Below are 15356 nucleotides of genomic sequence, written 5' to 3'. Positions count from 1 at the left end.
CATTCGCAATGTTTTGCTTTTATTAAAAATTGTATTTCTCACTAGACCATGCTCGACTGTAACTTTCTTAATTGTTATAGATAATAGTCAAACAGTTGATTTAATAGTTTTCGTATTCGCTTAGCTTGATTAGCAGCAGTCGAAGTTTTCGGGCCTCGAGGCCAATGGTCAATGGTTCCTTGGGTATCTGCTCCGTCGCCGTGTAGATGTTTGCTGGTGTGAATAGGCCGTAGGCTTCGCAGGATTTGAGAAAGTTGAGCACCTCCTGGACGGCCGGATAGGGTAAAATGATGTTCTGCTTCGCCATGCCCGTGAGCAATCCGAGCATACAGCGCTTCACATGAAGCCAGGTGTCCGCATAGAGACGCGCACCCGAACCACCCTCGAGAGCGTGCGCGATGCGAGAGAGTCCGAACTCATAGTTGGATTTGGCGCAGTATAAGGTGCCGACGACGAGGTTGACAATGCACAGATGATGGTACTGCTTGCCCTGGTTACCCTTCAGCTCTTCGGCGTTCTCCACTTTTCGCATGAGTTCCTCGGCCTCCTCGTTTTGAAAGGTCATAATGTAGGAGACGCACAAATTGGCCAGCACAGCAGCCGAAACGGACATGATCTGCCAAAAGAATGAATACAATTGTTTACGTAAAAGGATGCATCATAATGATCCGATTTTACTCACGTCATCCGAGTGCTGACGGACAATGGGTTCATAGAAGGCGGCTGCCTCCTTGTACTTGTCCTGCATAAAGAGCACATGTCCTGCATTCAAACGCCATACGGAGCAGATGGCATTCTCGGAGCAGAACTCTGCGCTGGATCGAAACTCACGCTCGGCACCCAGGAAATCATCCTCACGCCAGGAGATCCAGGCGCGCGCCATAACCACTGGGAGATAACTATAAATGAGAAAAAGTATTAATCCATCTGCCAGGAAGGATGATCCTGCTGAACTTACAGCTCCAGTGCCTGTTCGTAATCCTTGAGTGCATCGCGTAGTGCCTGCTGCTCGCTGGTGGCTCTCACCTCTTGCACCCGGGCGGCCAGGCTGCGCAATTTCCCTGACAAGCTGGAGGCGAGCGTTCCCAGTTTCTTTTCGGCCAACTCGCCGCTGGTTTGGGCCGTGATCAGCGCATCCAGCAGCTCGTACAGATACTGCGAAAGATACTTGTAGGTGAGATCTGTGTGCTCGGCCAGAATGTCGGCAGCGGTCTCGTAGAGCTCGTGTTTGCAGCAGGTGAGCAAGATGTTGGCAAACGTCTCCTTGGGGCAGGCTGGTGCACCCAACTGCAGCAGAAAGGCCAATTTACGCAGACCAGCCACAGGTCCTTGAGCATCCGTCAGGGCCATGTTGTGCAACGTTACCGGATCCAGTTCACTCTCTGCCCGAGGTGGTAGATCAAGCAGTGCGTCCCGTGCGGCCTCCACATTCCCATCCTGATACTCTAGAGCAGCCTTTAGATTGAGCGCTTGTGTGATGCCGGACAATGCCATCGTAATGGGATTGCCAACACTGCGTGCACTGCCATCCGTGTCCACTTGGGCACCAATGCCCAGCTCTGGATGATTTCGCATGCCTCGCTCCACAATCTCGGAGGTGTAGTCCAGCGCCTGTGCCCGCTGCTTGCGCTGAAAGTGTGCCAATGCCACATTGTAGGCAACCAGCGGATTAAACCCGCCCACTTGTAGCGCCGTTTGGAAACGCTGCACTGCCGCTTCATGCTGATCCGCCTGGAACAGTAAGCAACCCTCGTCGTTAAGGGTCTCGGCTGTGCCGCCAGCTCTCTGATTAAGCAGACTCTGAGCTCCCGCATAATCCTCGCTTGAATAGAGTATGGCACTCTGCAATTGCAGGCACTGCTCCCTCAACTCCAGTTCCTTATCGCTGATCTGTTTCAGGACACGCAGCGCCTCGGCAAAAATGCCAGCCTGATAGAGCGACTGTGCATAGTAGAATCTATTAAGGAAATAAATCAGCAACCACTGTGATGCCTCCGTATGTCCAGAACTAACCTGTACTTGGATTCCTTGGGCACCAGCTGGCAGAGCTGTTCATAGCAACTGGCCGCCTCTTCATACTTCTGGGCGTGGTAGTAGCAATGTCCCAGCGTGGACAGACCGGCTCGAGTATTGGCCGCCTCTCCACAATTCACAATGCACTCGATGACATCCTCGTAGCGTTTATCCTTGATCTGAATTGTATCAGGGAGTTCAAGTGTTCATCCTTAGGACTTTAAATCAATTTTTGGATAAATTACCAGATTGTAGATAGTGCGTGTTACATGTCCCTCCCGTAAGATAATTCCTTGGTGCAGCATTCTGTTTGGTTTTGCAAGAAATAAATAATTTTTCATTAGGATTCGTTGTGGCGTCTATTGTCATGGTTACAAAATAGGAAAGTCGAGCGAAAAACTGTTTAGCCAATTGGACTAAGCAGTACAAAATAAGAAAATACCTAACAATGCTGCAAGCAGATAAATCAACTGCTTTCATAGCTGTTGAGAACACTGCTTGCTGAGCTACTGAATCCACTGCTTGCAAATGTGTGTGAGCACTAACCATACAATCACTAACCATACAATACATGTAGTAGATGCTCCAGCCCATACAATTTTTTGTATCATCAAAACTTTAAAATTTTGTTTTATACATTTTAAGATAACAATAAAATTTCAGAAAATTAGAGAAAATATAAATAATACAATTCTTATTATTAATTGTAAATCATCAAAAATCAATGCGCTATTAGATTTTACTTCTGTCAGTAAAGTTGAAAGGGAATTGTTGAATTGCAATTGTTGTTGTTCTCTTCTTCGAGACTTTCGTCGCGGCAAATACAAAATTGACGTGCGCTAGCTGCTCGTCAGCGAGGCAACTGCACGTTGCAAAACTTCATATGCATACACATACTAATATAGGCGAACATGTATGCTCGTGCTCATCGCTCCGCATTTGATCTGCGACTGAAGTTCAGTCACTGAACTCATTTTTTATGCGTTGGTTGGATCACTTTTTTCATTTTGGTACATTTTCAATACGCCTGGTCTAGTATTTTTTTTCATAAAATTTTATGTTCACAAATATTATTTTAACAAATGGCTCTGTTCCACCAGGCACAAATTTTGTATCAGTTAGAAATTTAACCATTACCATAATGAGTAAGGACACCAACTTGTTTTATATGAAGTGTACTTGTCACTCACTACATTTGTGCGCAAGCTACTCTTGCAAAAAATGGCCATCAGACGTTGAAAAGCTGTGCAGGAACATTTATTCCTATTTCGCGTGGAGTCCTAAGAGAGTGCTAGAGCTAAAAGAATTTTAAGACTTCTGCGACATCAAGCCCCATAAGAGTTATGTTAGCACCGGAAATAAAAGCATAAAAATTATTAATGAACTTAACACTGAATTTCAATCCGAATCTGTCAGGCTTCCATACCTATACAATAGACTTGAAGTTTCTGTTAAATTAATATTATGTAACTTCTGTCAAACTCCTTATATTAAAAACAAAAACATAAAAGATATCGTCTTTAAAGATAAAAATCACTTTTTATCAGTAGCAAATATTTGTATTGGTACAAACGCGCAGCAGAAAATCTGAGTGAATTTGAAAAGTGTAAAATTAAAGAAACTATTCGTGAATTTTATATTGAGCTGATTTCACACATAGAAATGAGATTTGACTTCGAAAGAGAAGATGTAAAACTCCAATAATGGAGGCAATAACTCCAGCTAAATTTCTAAGCGAAGAAGAATTTTCCATAGTACCTTTGATGAAAACCTTTATACAATGGTGATCCTGATGATATAATATCCCAATGGAACCAACTCCGACTGTCTTTAAATCAGGGAAAAAAAAAGACATTTGTAAATTTTGGACAGACATTGGAAGTAAAAAAAACGGTCTTGACGAACCGCTGTTCAAAAGCTTGATAGAATTCATACACAACTTGATGTCGTTGCCAAACAGCTCTGCTGCTGCTGAACGAAAATTTTTTGAAATTTCTTTAATAAAAACTAAATTACGAAATAAATTAGAATTTAAGCTCTGCTGCTGCAGAACGAAAATTTTTTGAAATTTCTTTAATAAAAACTAAATTACGAAATAAATTAGAATTTAAGACACTAAATAACATTATGTATTGTAAGAAATTGATTAATTGAAAAGACCCTATGTTTGGTCTCCAAAAGACTGTTCATTTTTAAAAATGAACTAAGTTTAAATTTGATTTATTATTGTTTAAGTACAAGTTCTGTTTTTTTTATATGCTATATACTATACTATAATTTGAAGTAAAAAATGAAATATGAAATAATAAAAGATCATTTTAAAAAAACGTTGACAAATTGTAGTTTTAAAAAATACCGAGAAAAATTTGTGGTACATTTTTGCTAAAATTGGAACATTTTTTCAAAATTTTGGTACAAACAATTTTTTTGGAATGGCAACCGTGGAGCTAAGCTGTCATAAAAGTTATTTTTTGATTAGTATTATTATTATTATTAGTATTAAACCAAGTGCATCTGCTTCAACGATGCAAGTGCTTACGCAACAAGCGAAACACTGTTTAGGGATGCTCAAGTAAAAGAATATCAAAGGCAATAACCGAAATTAACCGAAAATTAGCAAATTCATTAAATTATGCGACACTGAGGGCATTCAAAAACTATATGTATATAAATTTTATTTTTTGATCATTAATTGACACTACTTATTTCGGTATTGCATCATGATAAATAACTCGCATTACAACGATCATATTTCTATGCAAAGTGGTTAAGTTTATCGTCTTGGCGATTTTCTTTCAAAATTTGTTTATGACTGTGTCTGTTATCTTAATTTTTATACCCGCTACCCATAGGGTAGAAGGGTATTATAACTTTGTGCCGGCAGGAAATGTATGTAACAGGTAGAACGAGGCATCTCCGACCCTATAAAGTATATATATTCTTGATCAGCGTCAACAACCGAGACGATATAGCCATGTCCGTCTGTCCGTCTGTGTGTCTGTCCGTATGAACACCTAGATCTCAGAGACTATAAGAGATAGAGCTATAATTTTTTTTCGACAGCATTTGTTATGTTTGCACGCAGATCAAGTTTGTTTCAAATTTTTGCCACGCCCACTTCCGCCCCCGTAAATCAAAAAAATCGAATAACAAGCGTAAATTTCAAGCTAATTTTGCGAATTTTGGTATATACAATAATTACTATAGTAGTTATGATTCTTGAAAATTTAGTTGCGATCAGATAAAAATTGTGGAAGTTATTAAAGAAATACTTTTGTATGGGCAAAAACGCCTACTTACTAGGGCTCTTAGTTGCTTTGGCTGACAATCTGGTATATTATGCCGCCTATGGTATGTTTTGAATGGTGTACTATATCGATATACCAAACATACCATTTAGTATATTTTTAGTATTTTTTAGTATTTTCGGTATATTTTGAAAATGATACCGCAATATTTTGCCTTTATTAAAAATGGGTAGCGGGTATCTCACAGTCGAGCACACTCGACTGTAACTTTCTTACTTGTTAAGTTTGTCTCAGATTTTTACGAGACATACTTCCGCCCCTGCAAATCGATATAAATAGTATCTAGTAAACGTAATATTAAATCTAGAGTTACGATTCTCGGTAGATACAATCATAACTACGGTCTTTACGATTTGGTTGCGATCAGATAAACAGTCATAGAAGACCATTAAGTTAAAATTGCTTTCTTGTTTTCTCCACTTTACTTTATGCGCGTTGAGCCCCAGGGATCGTGATAACAAATTTGAATTATAACTTTTGGAAATGTCTGGTTTTGATTTCCAATTTCCAATCGCAAATTGTGAAATATGTATATGAAGCGTATAAAGGTATACCCTGTAAATCCTGAAAATAACTAAAACTGAGTAATGAAGTTAAAAAACCAATTCATAAATAACAAAGAACTTTAAAAGAAATGTAAATGTATCTTTTTATTAAAAGCTATTGAGTTTTGATTTTTTATCGATGCTTTATGTAAAACTGTTTTATATGGCGTCTGTTTAGAGGGAATTTCGGATTCGATTACTTTCAGCAGTTTTGTAAAGCATAAATATTTTTTGTTAAATTCAATAGCTCAGTTTAAAATTGAATTAGCTCGGGTTAAGTTCAAAAATGCGGATTAATGTAGTAGGAATATATTTGTTTTGCCTTATAAGAACTGTTGTTATGGGCACGGATATTCCTTATTCAATGCTTTTACTACATTGCATGCAATTTCGATGTGAATTTTCATACTATTACAAAACGAATAATATTTGGGGAATGGAATACATTATTAAGGGAGAATCTGCGATTTATTCAACTAAACGCGGGACACCGAAGGAAGAATTACTCCCAACAGATGGAAAAATTAAAGTGTTTAAAGAAAATTTGAAATTCTACGATTGGACATTATCCGATATATCTAACAAATTAAATTATAATTGTACAGATATTCGAAAAATAATAAGTCACTTTATGTATCAAAATATATTCTTGCCGGAAATGAGTGGAACATGTGACATAGATTTTCTTGAGGACGATTTGATAAGAGAATTACAAGTACAAATAAGTAACATTGATTTTCCACTAGTATGGCAAGATACATTTCTTAAAAGCGTAAAAAAACCTGGAAATACTTAAACTCCTTTGTGAGGTTTCTTATAAGTATAAAATAGATATACACAAAGAAGCATTCAACAATTTAAAAAACTTAAAAGCTCTTGAAATTTCACTCTGCAATCTAACTCTCACAAAAGATCACTTTCGAGATTTAACAAAATTAAAATATCTACACTTGAATGATATGCATTTAAATGATTTCGAATGGTTACGGTAAGATATCAAATTGTCTTTAAAACACAAAATTTACTTAAAACATTTACAGCTTCTTTTTTTATTTCAGATCCGAAACACTTCAAACGAATTTGGAATATTTGCAAATAAAGTTAATTACGATAGCTGTTGGGCTACCTAATTATCAAAATGTTGTGCCAATTAATTATACAGCTATTCAAAACTTAAATAGATTTCAGAAATTGGGCATAATTCAAATTTCCAATTCACACCTTTTGGAATATATGCTTAGAAATGACACTTCCATTAAAGCTTTCATTTGCGAAGAAGGTATTAACAGATGCGAATTCGAAGAGGACATTAACAATCGCACATGTCCCAATGACTGTAAATGCACACTTGATCGAGAGGATATGCGATTTAAAATAGAATGCAATACGTCTGAGTACCATCAGGAAATTCCTGAGTTACCGATCCCAATAATTGGAAACACTTCTCTGTACTTTAATAATGCAAATCTCACGAAATTACCAACATCTAACTTATACGGATATTCCCAAGTAAAGGAATTGTACTTAGCAAACAACCAACTTTCACATTTGGCCATTGATCAACTTCCGGAAAATCTAACATATTTAGATATCCGAAATAATAGTCTACAATCTATTGATAAAAGCGTTCTCGAATTTCTCGCTTATCGATCCAGAGTTATACAAATTTTATTATCGGGCAATCCATGGATCTGTCATTGCGAAAACGAACATTTAATAATATTCGTGCAAGACCCTGCCAATAAAATCGTGGATAGAAAAAATATACTTTGTGGAGATGTCAAGATGGGGCGAATGACAAATATATTTATATCATCAATTTGTAATTCCTTAAATGACATGAACATGATAATAATTGGAGTATCATTTGGAATTATTGTTGTAATTATTATTGTAATATGCGTAATAACAATACATTACAAGCAATTAATTTTAATGTGGCTTTTCGAACGGAATCTTTGTGTAAGCTGCATAGCCCAAGCGGAACCCGATAATGATCTAAAATACGATGCCTTTCTCGCATTTTCCCACCAAGATTTGGAATTTGTAGAGATATATGTGGAGAAGCTAGAGAGAGGACCCTGTCAATATCAATTATACTTTTATCATCGCGACTGGTTGATAGGCGAGTGCATTCCCGATTGCATATTGAGATCCATCGAAGACTCCAAACGAATAATAATCTTGTTAACGGAGAATTTTATGAAGTCTTCATGGGGTCGATTTGAGTTTCGCTGTGCCATTCAAGCCACATCGACTAATAAATACAAACGACTGATTGTTATAGTGTACCCTGGAATTGATTTTAATGATCTGGATATTGAGTTGAGGAACTACATGAAATTCAACACGTATCTGACGAGAGATGATCCACAATTCTGGAGAAAGCTAATGTTCGGTATGCCTCATAAGGAACAGACAGTTCATACGTGTGAAGAAAGCAGTTTATAAAACAACAAAAATTTAATTTCGCTAAGATTCCCAATATATATATTTCGTATGCATATAATTTTCTAGTTTAATTAAGAAAGTATTAATGTTTAGCAATCCAAAAAGGTTTATCTAGCCAGTTAAAAGGGATAAATAAAATAATGTAAACTTTTATTATACACACATCATATAAAATAATTATAATCTATATAAAACCAGTTAAAATGCAAGAATGTAATATTGTTAAACAAATGCAATTAAATAAATCGCGAAGAGTTAACATTTACATTTCACGGGTCAAACGACTTAGCCTCAGAATCGAGCACTTACTATCCAATGTCATCTTTGAGTCCATCACATTAGGATAGTTCCTTTGTGCAGCATCAGTCAGTCATTTAAAGAAGTAAATACTACTGTAGGCAAAAAGTAGGATCAGGTAACATCTTCTAAATTAATTTCATCCTCTTAAAAGTAATTCCCTGGGAATAGCCAAAAGTCCAAATCTGGAAATATTCCAATCATATCAGTCAGATCTCTAATAGTTAAGCGACGTTTTTTGAGCACTAATTCCTTCACTTTATTGACGTGTTGATTATCAATTGAAGTGGATAGACGTCCGGAGCGCTCCCTTTCCGGACCTTGTTTGAAGTCTTTGTACTACTTATAAAGATTTTTCTACGTCATGGAAGAATCACATTCTTCAAAAAATTGTATTTGTAAATAAAATACAAGAAATACACTCTTGGTCGTTTGATAAACACAAGCGTTAATATATTACTCATAATGCCATTGACATGAAATTCGCCCACAGTAGTAATATTCGGGTTTCATTGAGCCGCTTATTGCAATACATTGCAATGTAAGAAAGCTAGAGTCGAGTGTGCTTGACTGTGAGATACCCGCGTTTCCATTTTGAATAAAAGCAAACAATTTCGGTATTAGTCTCAAAATATACCAAAAGAATATAATACAAAAATACTAAAAAATACACCAAACTGTATATTTTGTATATCGATATAGTACCACCTTCAAAATATACCACAGACGGCACAATTTAACAGATTGTCACCCAAAGTAACTAAGTAAGTAGGCGTTTTTGTCCATACAAAAGTATTTCTTTAACAACTTCGACAATTTTTATCTGAATGCAACCAAATTTTCAGGAATCTCAATTTTGTATAGTTGTTATTGTAAATACGAAAATTACGCTTGTTATTCGATTGAATTGCTATTTTTGTTGTTTTTCGGTGGCGGAAGTTGGCGTGGCAAAAATTTGAAACAAACTTAATCTGCGTGCAAACCTAACAAATGCTGTCGATTATAGCCCTATCTCTTATAGTCTCTGAGATCCAGTGTTTCATACGAACAGACGGACAGACAGACAAACGGACAGACGATCATGGCTAGATCGTCTCGGCTGTTGACACTGATCAAAAATATATATACCTTATAAGGGCGGAGATGTGTCCTTTTACCTGTTACATACATTTCCTGCCACCATAATGTTATAATACCCTTCTACCCTATGGGTAGCGGGTATAAAAAGTACACTTTTTATACAGCCAAGAATATGTATAGGCAGTTGGCAATTTCCCAGCCTCCACGTAAGTAATTGAAATCAGTCTTGTTGAGCCTGTTTACAGTTCGTGTGAGCTCGACCACTCTCCAAATATATGTTAAAATTTCATTTATGTTTATTGGAATTGGTAGGTACGCAGAGGCCCAGCATTAAGATCGTCGAATCAAATTGCTTTCTTGTTTACTTTACTCAAAGTTATTTTAATATGCTTTGAGCCCCAGGGATATTGATAAGCAATTTCAAATACAAATTTTCGAAATATTATGTTGATGAACAACAACGCCACAAAAAAAGTGCCACTCTTAATATTCACAAATTAAAATTGATTTGAGGTTTCTTCAGATGTTTTCCGAAACGTGCAATTATTTGTAAGTGTATTATTAACAAAAGTTCGCATAAATTGTTACCTCAAAACTGTTTTCACTTTTGTAAATCACGAAAAATATTAAAAAAGTAATAGTGGAATTAAAAATCCAATTTAAGAACCTATTTTTGCTTAAAAACTTTCAAAATTTGATTTCGTCAATGTCTTAACTGAGCTATTTAAACTTGCATCTATTTGCAGGGCATTTCGGACTCGAGCACTTTCAGCAGTTTTAACAAGAAACAAGTAAGAAAGCTACAGTCGAGTATACTCGACTGTGAGATACCCGCTACGCATTTTGAATAAAAGAAATATATTTTTCTCAAAATATACCGAATAAACTATAAAACAAGTAAGAAAGCTACAGTCGAGTGTACTCGACTGTGAGATACCCGCTACCCATTTTGAATAAAAGAAATATATTTTGCGGTATTTTCTCAAAATATACCGAATATACTACAAAAATACTAAAAATATACTAAATGATATATTTGGTATATCGACATAGTACCGCATTCAAAATATACACTAGACGGCACAATATACCAGATTGTCAGCCAAAGCAACTCAGACCCCTAGTAAGTAGGCGTTTTTGCCCATACAAAAGTATTTCTTTAATAACTTCGACAATTTTTATCTGACCAAATTTTCAGAAATCATAACTACTATAGTAGTTATTACATATACCAAAATTCGGAACTCTAGCTTTAAAATTACGCTTGTTATTCAATGTTTTGATTTGCGGGGGCGGAAGTGGGCGTGGCAAAAATTTGAAACAAACTTGATCTGCGTGCAAACATAGCAAATGCTGTCGAAAAAAAATTATAGCTCTATCTCTTATAGTGTCTGAGATCCAGTGTTTCATACGGACAGACACACAGACGGACATGGCTATATCGTCTCGGCTGTTGACGCTGATCAAGAATATATATACTTTATAGGGTCGGAGATGCCTTGTTCTACCTGCTACATACATTTTCTTCCGGCACAAAGTTATAATACCCTTCTACCCTATGGGTAGCGGGTATAAAAATAGTTTTGTGCAAACCGATAACTCAGTGTGAAATTAACTTGACTGGGGTTGGACCATATTTTGCAATGCTCTCTAAAGTTGTTCAAATGTATTTACTCTGCGTCTTAGGGACAGTGATTATGGGAAACGATTTTTACCGTTCAACTCTTATAGTGGACATCAATAAAAATGATTGTACATTTAAATACTTTTACGAACTGAGTTCTTCTTCATACATTTTAGAAGGGCAATATACGACTTATGAAAATAAATGTGAGCACAAGGTGGACTTTACGACGAAAAGCGATCGTGACACGTATTTAAAGGAATGCATTACCGCAACAGATGGAGCACTTGAACTGAAAAGCTTTAAAGAAATCAACGCAAATAATAATTTTCTCAATTACGAAGACATGTTCGGTTTAGCGTATTATTTGATTCGATACTGTACAGATATTAGGAAAGTGATATTTGACTTTATTAAGTTCAAAAGAAATTTTCCTTTAAAATATGGATCTTGTAAATCCGGTGTTTTTGAACAGGAAGTTCTAAGGAATTTACACGTATATATAAATGATTATTATTATCCAATTGAATTACAAGATAATTTTCAAAAAGGTGTCGAAAACTTGGAATTACTTAAACTAAATTGTGGTAAATTTAATATACATGAAATATATATACACAAAAAAGCATTTAACAATTTACGAAGCTTGACAAAACTTGAAATTGAACGTTGTAAGATCACAATCCTCACTGAAGACCATTTTCAAAATTTAACAAATTTAAGATCTCTGCACTTAAAAAATATTGTGTTTCCTGATTTCGACTGGTTACGGTAAGCTTGAGTATTAAGATTTCATAAATATAAAAAAATATATAAGCTTTATATATTTATATTTCCTATAACTACTTTTGTGTCAGAACTTATGATTGGTATTTTTTTGATTGGTTGATGCTACTCCTATATTGATCATGCACATATACATATATATAATTATTGCAGTACATATATGTATATGTGATATATGTATATGTGCTATATATGAATGTACTTTCTTTATTATCAACAAATACTCCACAACTTTCATACAATTAAGAATAATTTATTTTTTTCAGATCCGAAACCCTTCAATCGAATTTGGTATATTTGCAACTCGCTGATGTAGCCATTAAAAATACAACTTGGCAGTATTTAACAAAGTTTAAGAAATTAAGTATATTTGACATTTCTTCTGCATTAAATTTAGAATATTTTTTTAAAAACAAATATTGCATTAAAGCTTTCATTTGCGATAGTGGCGTTAACAGTTGCGGACTCAAATCGGACATCAACAATCGGACATGTCCCAATAACTGTAAATGCACACTTGATCGAGAGGATATGCGATTTAAAATAGAATGCAATACGTCTGAGTACCATCACGAAATTCCTGAGTTACCGATCCCAATAATTGGAAACACTTCTCTGTACTTTAATAATGAAAATCTCACGAAATTACCAACATCTAACTTATACGGATATTCCCAAGTAAAGGAATTGTACTTAGCAAACAACCAACTTTCACATTTGGCCATTGATCAACTTCCGGAAAATCTGACATATTTAGATATCAGAAATAATAGTCTACAAACCATTGATAAAAGCGTTCTCGAATTTCTCGCTAATCGATCCAGAGTTATACAGATTTTATTATCGGGCAATCCATGGATCTGTCATTGCGAAAACAAACATTTGATAATATTCGTGCAAGACCCTTCTAATAAAATCGTGGATAGAAAAAACATAACTTGTGGAGATGTCAAGATGGGGCTAATGACAAATATTTTTGTGCCATCAATTTGTAATTCCTTAAATGACAGCTTGAACTTGATAATAATCGGAGTATCATTTGGAATTATTATTGTAATTATTATTGTAATATGCACATATTTATATTACAAGGATTTAATTTTAATGTGGTTGTATGAACGGAATCTTTGTGTAAGCTGCATAGCCCAAGCGGAACCCGATAATGATCTAAAATACGATGCCTTTCTCGCATTTTCCCACCAAGATTTGGAATTTGTAGAGGAATATGTGGAGAAGCTAGAGAGAGGACCCTGTCAATATCAATTATACTTTTATCATCGCGACTGGTTGATAGGCGAGTGCATTCCCGATTGCATATTGAGATCCATCGAAGACTCCAAACGAATAATAATCTTGTTAACGGAGAATTTTATGAAGTCTTCATGGGGTCGATTTGAGTTTCGCTGTGCCATTCAAGCCACATCGACTAATAAATACAAACGACTGATTGTTATAGTGTACCCTGGAATTGATTTTAATGATCTGGATATTGAGTTGAGGAACTACATGAAATTCAACACGTATCTGACGAGAGATGATCCACAATTCTGGAGAAAGCTAATGTTTGGGATGCCTCATAAGGAACAGACAGTTCATACGTGTGAAGGAAGCAGTTTATAAAACAAAAATATTTTAATTTTAATAATATTTCGAATTTTTACACTGTAGTTAAAAAGAAATATGTCACATGTATAAAATTATTCAATTGATGTCAGACATTCAAAAATGTAACATAAATTGAAAAGTTACTGAAAACAAAAGAATTTACAAATTTGTTACTAAACCACTAACCTATTAAAAAATGTTTTTAAACCTAAAAAGAATTAGGCAACCTATTAAAATGTGATATGTAAAATGCAAACTTGTCTCATACATTAAATAAAATGATTATAATCTATGCCAGGACTAATCTATAAGTACTACAAAGCGAAAGTGTAATATTGATAACCAAATTCAATTTTATAAATCCAGAAGAATTCCCGAGAAGCATTCCGTTTCAATAGTCTATCTAAGATCGTCTTTTAGCTTGATTGTCTTTGCTTGCATGGAGGCTTAATTTATTAAATTTCATATTTTTAGGTCCGCTACCTATAGCGTAGAAAGGTATAATTGTTAAGGGGCCGTCTATATATAATTGTAATACTTTTTATTGTTGTACGCAGATCAAGTTAGTTTTGGATTTTCCATTAACGTGCCAAATTTCCCCGTCTTCAAAATCTATGGACTTAATTACATACTTTTTAAAATAGCCCTAGTGATTGACCAGCTATAGCCCCAACACTCAGGAGACGTCAATTCAACTAGGCGACGGTATTTCTTATATTTCTATAAAATTTAATTTAATTTTTCTCAAATTCGAATTTTTATCGTAACTTTAAGAACAAGAATTTCTTTTGGTTTTATTTGATCCCATGGGATGTAGATAACAAATACGTTTGTTGGTGGATAAATATGATTAATCGTAATCTTTTGTTACCCTTTAAAAATTGAAAATGTTAAAGACCTCAAATCGAAAACAAGTTTTAAAATATTTATAGGTAATCAAGAATTTTATTTATTTTTTGTAAAAAAAAGTTCCTATAATGTTACTTATATTAAGTGATAATTTCATATCGTTATAGGGTATCTTGTGGTCGAGCACTTTGAAAGGCTATCCAAAAATTGCAGAGTTTCTCTAAATAAACTGGCGCAGTTTGAAATTGACTCTGTATAAGCAAAAACCTATTTGAAATGCGGGTACAAATTTGGATTTATATATTCTGTTGTGTTTTACAAAAAGTTGTCAGCGAAAGTTGTTCCAAACTTGAAGTGCACAAAACTTACTTTGGAATTAATTGCAAATTTAAGTATTATAATAAAAATTGTGACTCTGGCAATACATCTTACACTATCGAAGGCGACTTACCCACTTATAAAACAAATTGCTCAAAAATCATTGCCAAAGAATCTATAATTAATCAAGTATTGAACTTTAATAAATCTATTCCCCAACGAATACAGTCAGTTAAACTTGTAAACTATTATAGTCCATACTATGAATTGAAAGATGAGTTCCTACCGACTTTGATTAACTTAAAGCAATTAGAATGGCATATGTATTACAACTGTGAAAATATTAGTGCATTGATAAAAAACTTTAAATATCTCTCTCAGCTTTCAATTCACGTTCATTATCGTTTCCGGCCGTTTTCGGATTTCGGAAGAAGATCTCACTCCTTTGTTCCTTGGTATACGGACTCTGTGTCGCATTGT

General features: G+C 35.1%; 3 protein-coding genes across 4 annotated transcripts; 2 read left to right on the top strand and 1 right to left on the bottom strand.

Moving 5' to 3' along the window:
* Window positions 1-9: 9 nt before the first annotated feature.
* LOC133837954 (tetratricopeptide repeat protein 30 homolog) lies at window positions 10-12919 on the bottom strand. 2 transcript variants are annotated; one of them, XM_062268869.1, is made up of 6 exons: window positions 12883-12919; window positions 2259-2319; window positions 2014-2192; window positions 959-1957; window positions 683-899; window positions 10-616 (listed from the first exon to the last, which is right to left on the bottom strand). In XM_062268869.1, the coding sequence occupies exons 2-6, from the start codon at window positions 2316-2318 to the stop codon at window positions 101-103; spliced, it is 1971 nt and encodes a 656-aa protein (XP_062124853.1). In that variant the 5' UTR covers window position 2319; window positions 12883-12919; the 3' UTR covers window positions 10-100. The 2 variants fall into 2 exon arrangements, with proteins under 2 accessions (XP_062124853.1, XP_062124852.1); XM_062268868.1 differs by lacking the exon at window positions 12883-12919 and having other exon boundaries at window positions 2259-2402.
* Window positions 6689-8506, top strand: LOC133838805 (protein toll-like). Its single transcript, XM_062270031.1, has 2 exons — window positions 6689-6854; window positions 6925-8506. Exons 1-2 carry the CDS (start codon window positions 6826-6828, stop codon window positions 8315-8317), a joined length of 1422 nt encoding a protein of 473 aa, XP_062126015.1. The 5' UTR covers window positions 6689-6825; the 3' UTR covers window positions 8318-8506.
* Window positions 11744-13795, top strand: LOC133837953 (protein toll-like). The gene is made up of 2 exons (XM_062268866.1): window positions 11744-12089; window positions 12371-13795. Exon 2 carries the CDS (start codon window positions 12636-12638, stop codon window positions 13722-13724), a length of 1089 nt encoding a protein of 362 aa, XP_062124850.1. The 5' UTR covers window positions 11744-12089; window positions 12371-12635; the 3' UTR covers window positions 13725-13795.
* Window positions 13796-15356: the final 1561 nt, after the last annotated feature.

Source organism: Drosophila sulfurigaster, chromosome 2R (assembly GCF_023558435.1).
Source record: "Drosophila sulfurigaster albostrigata strain 15112-1811.04 chromosome 2R, ASM2355843v2, whole genome shotgun sequence".
Classification (NCBI taxonomy): domain Eukaryota; kingdom Metazoa; phylum Arthropoda; class Insecta; order Diptera; family Drosophilidae; genus Drosophila; species Drosophila sulfurigaster.
This window is presented reverse-complemented; position numbering and strand designations above follow the sequence as displayed.

What these genes read in the sequence shown, in the direction of transcription:
- LOC133837954 (XM_062268868.1), bottom strand. Translation starts at nt 2,354, where the DNA reads ATGAAAAATTATTTATTTCTTGCAAAACCAAACAGAATGCTGCACCAA. An exon ending in TACGAACAGGCACTGGAGCT is followed by an intron (nt 900 to 958) that starts GTAAGTTCAGCA and finishes TCTCATTTATAG; the next exon opens with TTATCTCCCAGTGGTTATGG. An exon ending in TCCGTCAGCACTCGGATGAC is followed by an intron (nt 617 to 682) that starts GTGAGTAAAATC and finishes TTCTTTTGGCAG; the next exon opens with ATCATGTCCGTTTCGGCTGC.
- LOC133838805 (XM_062270031.1), top strand. Translation starts at nt 6,826, where the DNA reads ATGCATTTAAATGATTTCGAATGGTTACG. An exon ending in AATGATTTCGAATGGTTACG is followed by an intron (nt 6,855 to 6,924) that starts GTAAGATATCAA and finishes TTTTTATTTCAG; the next exon opens with ATCCGAAACACTTCAAACGA.
- LOC133837953 (XM_062268866.1), top strand. Translation starts at nt 12,636, where the DNA reads ATGCGATTTAAAATAGAATGCAATACGTCTGAGTACCATCACGAAATT.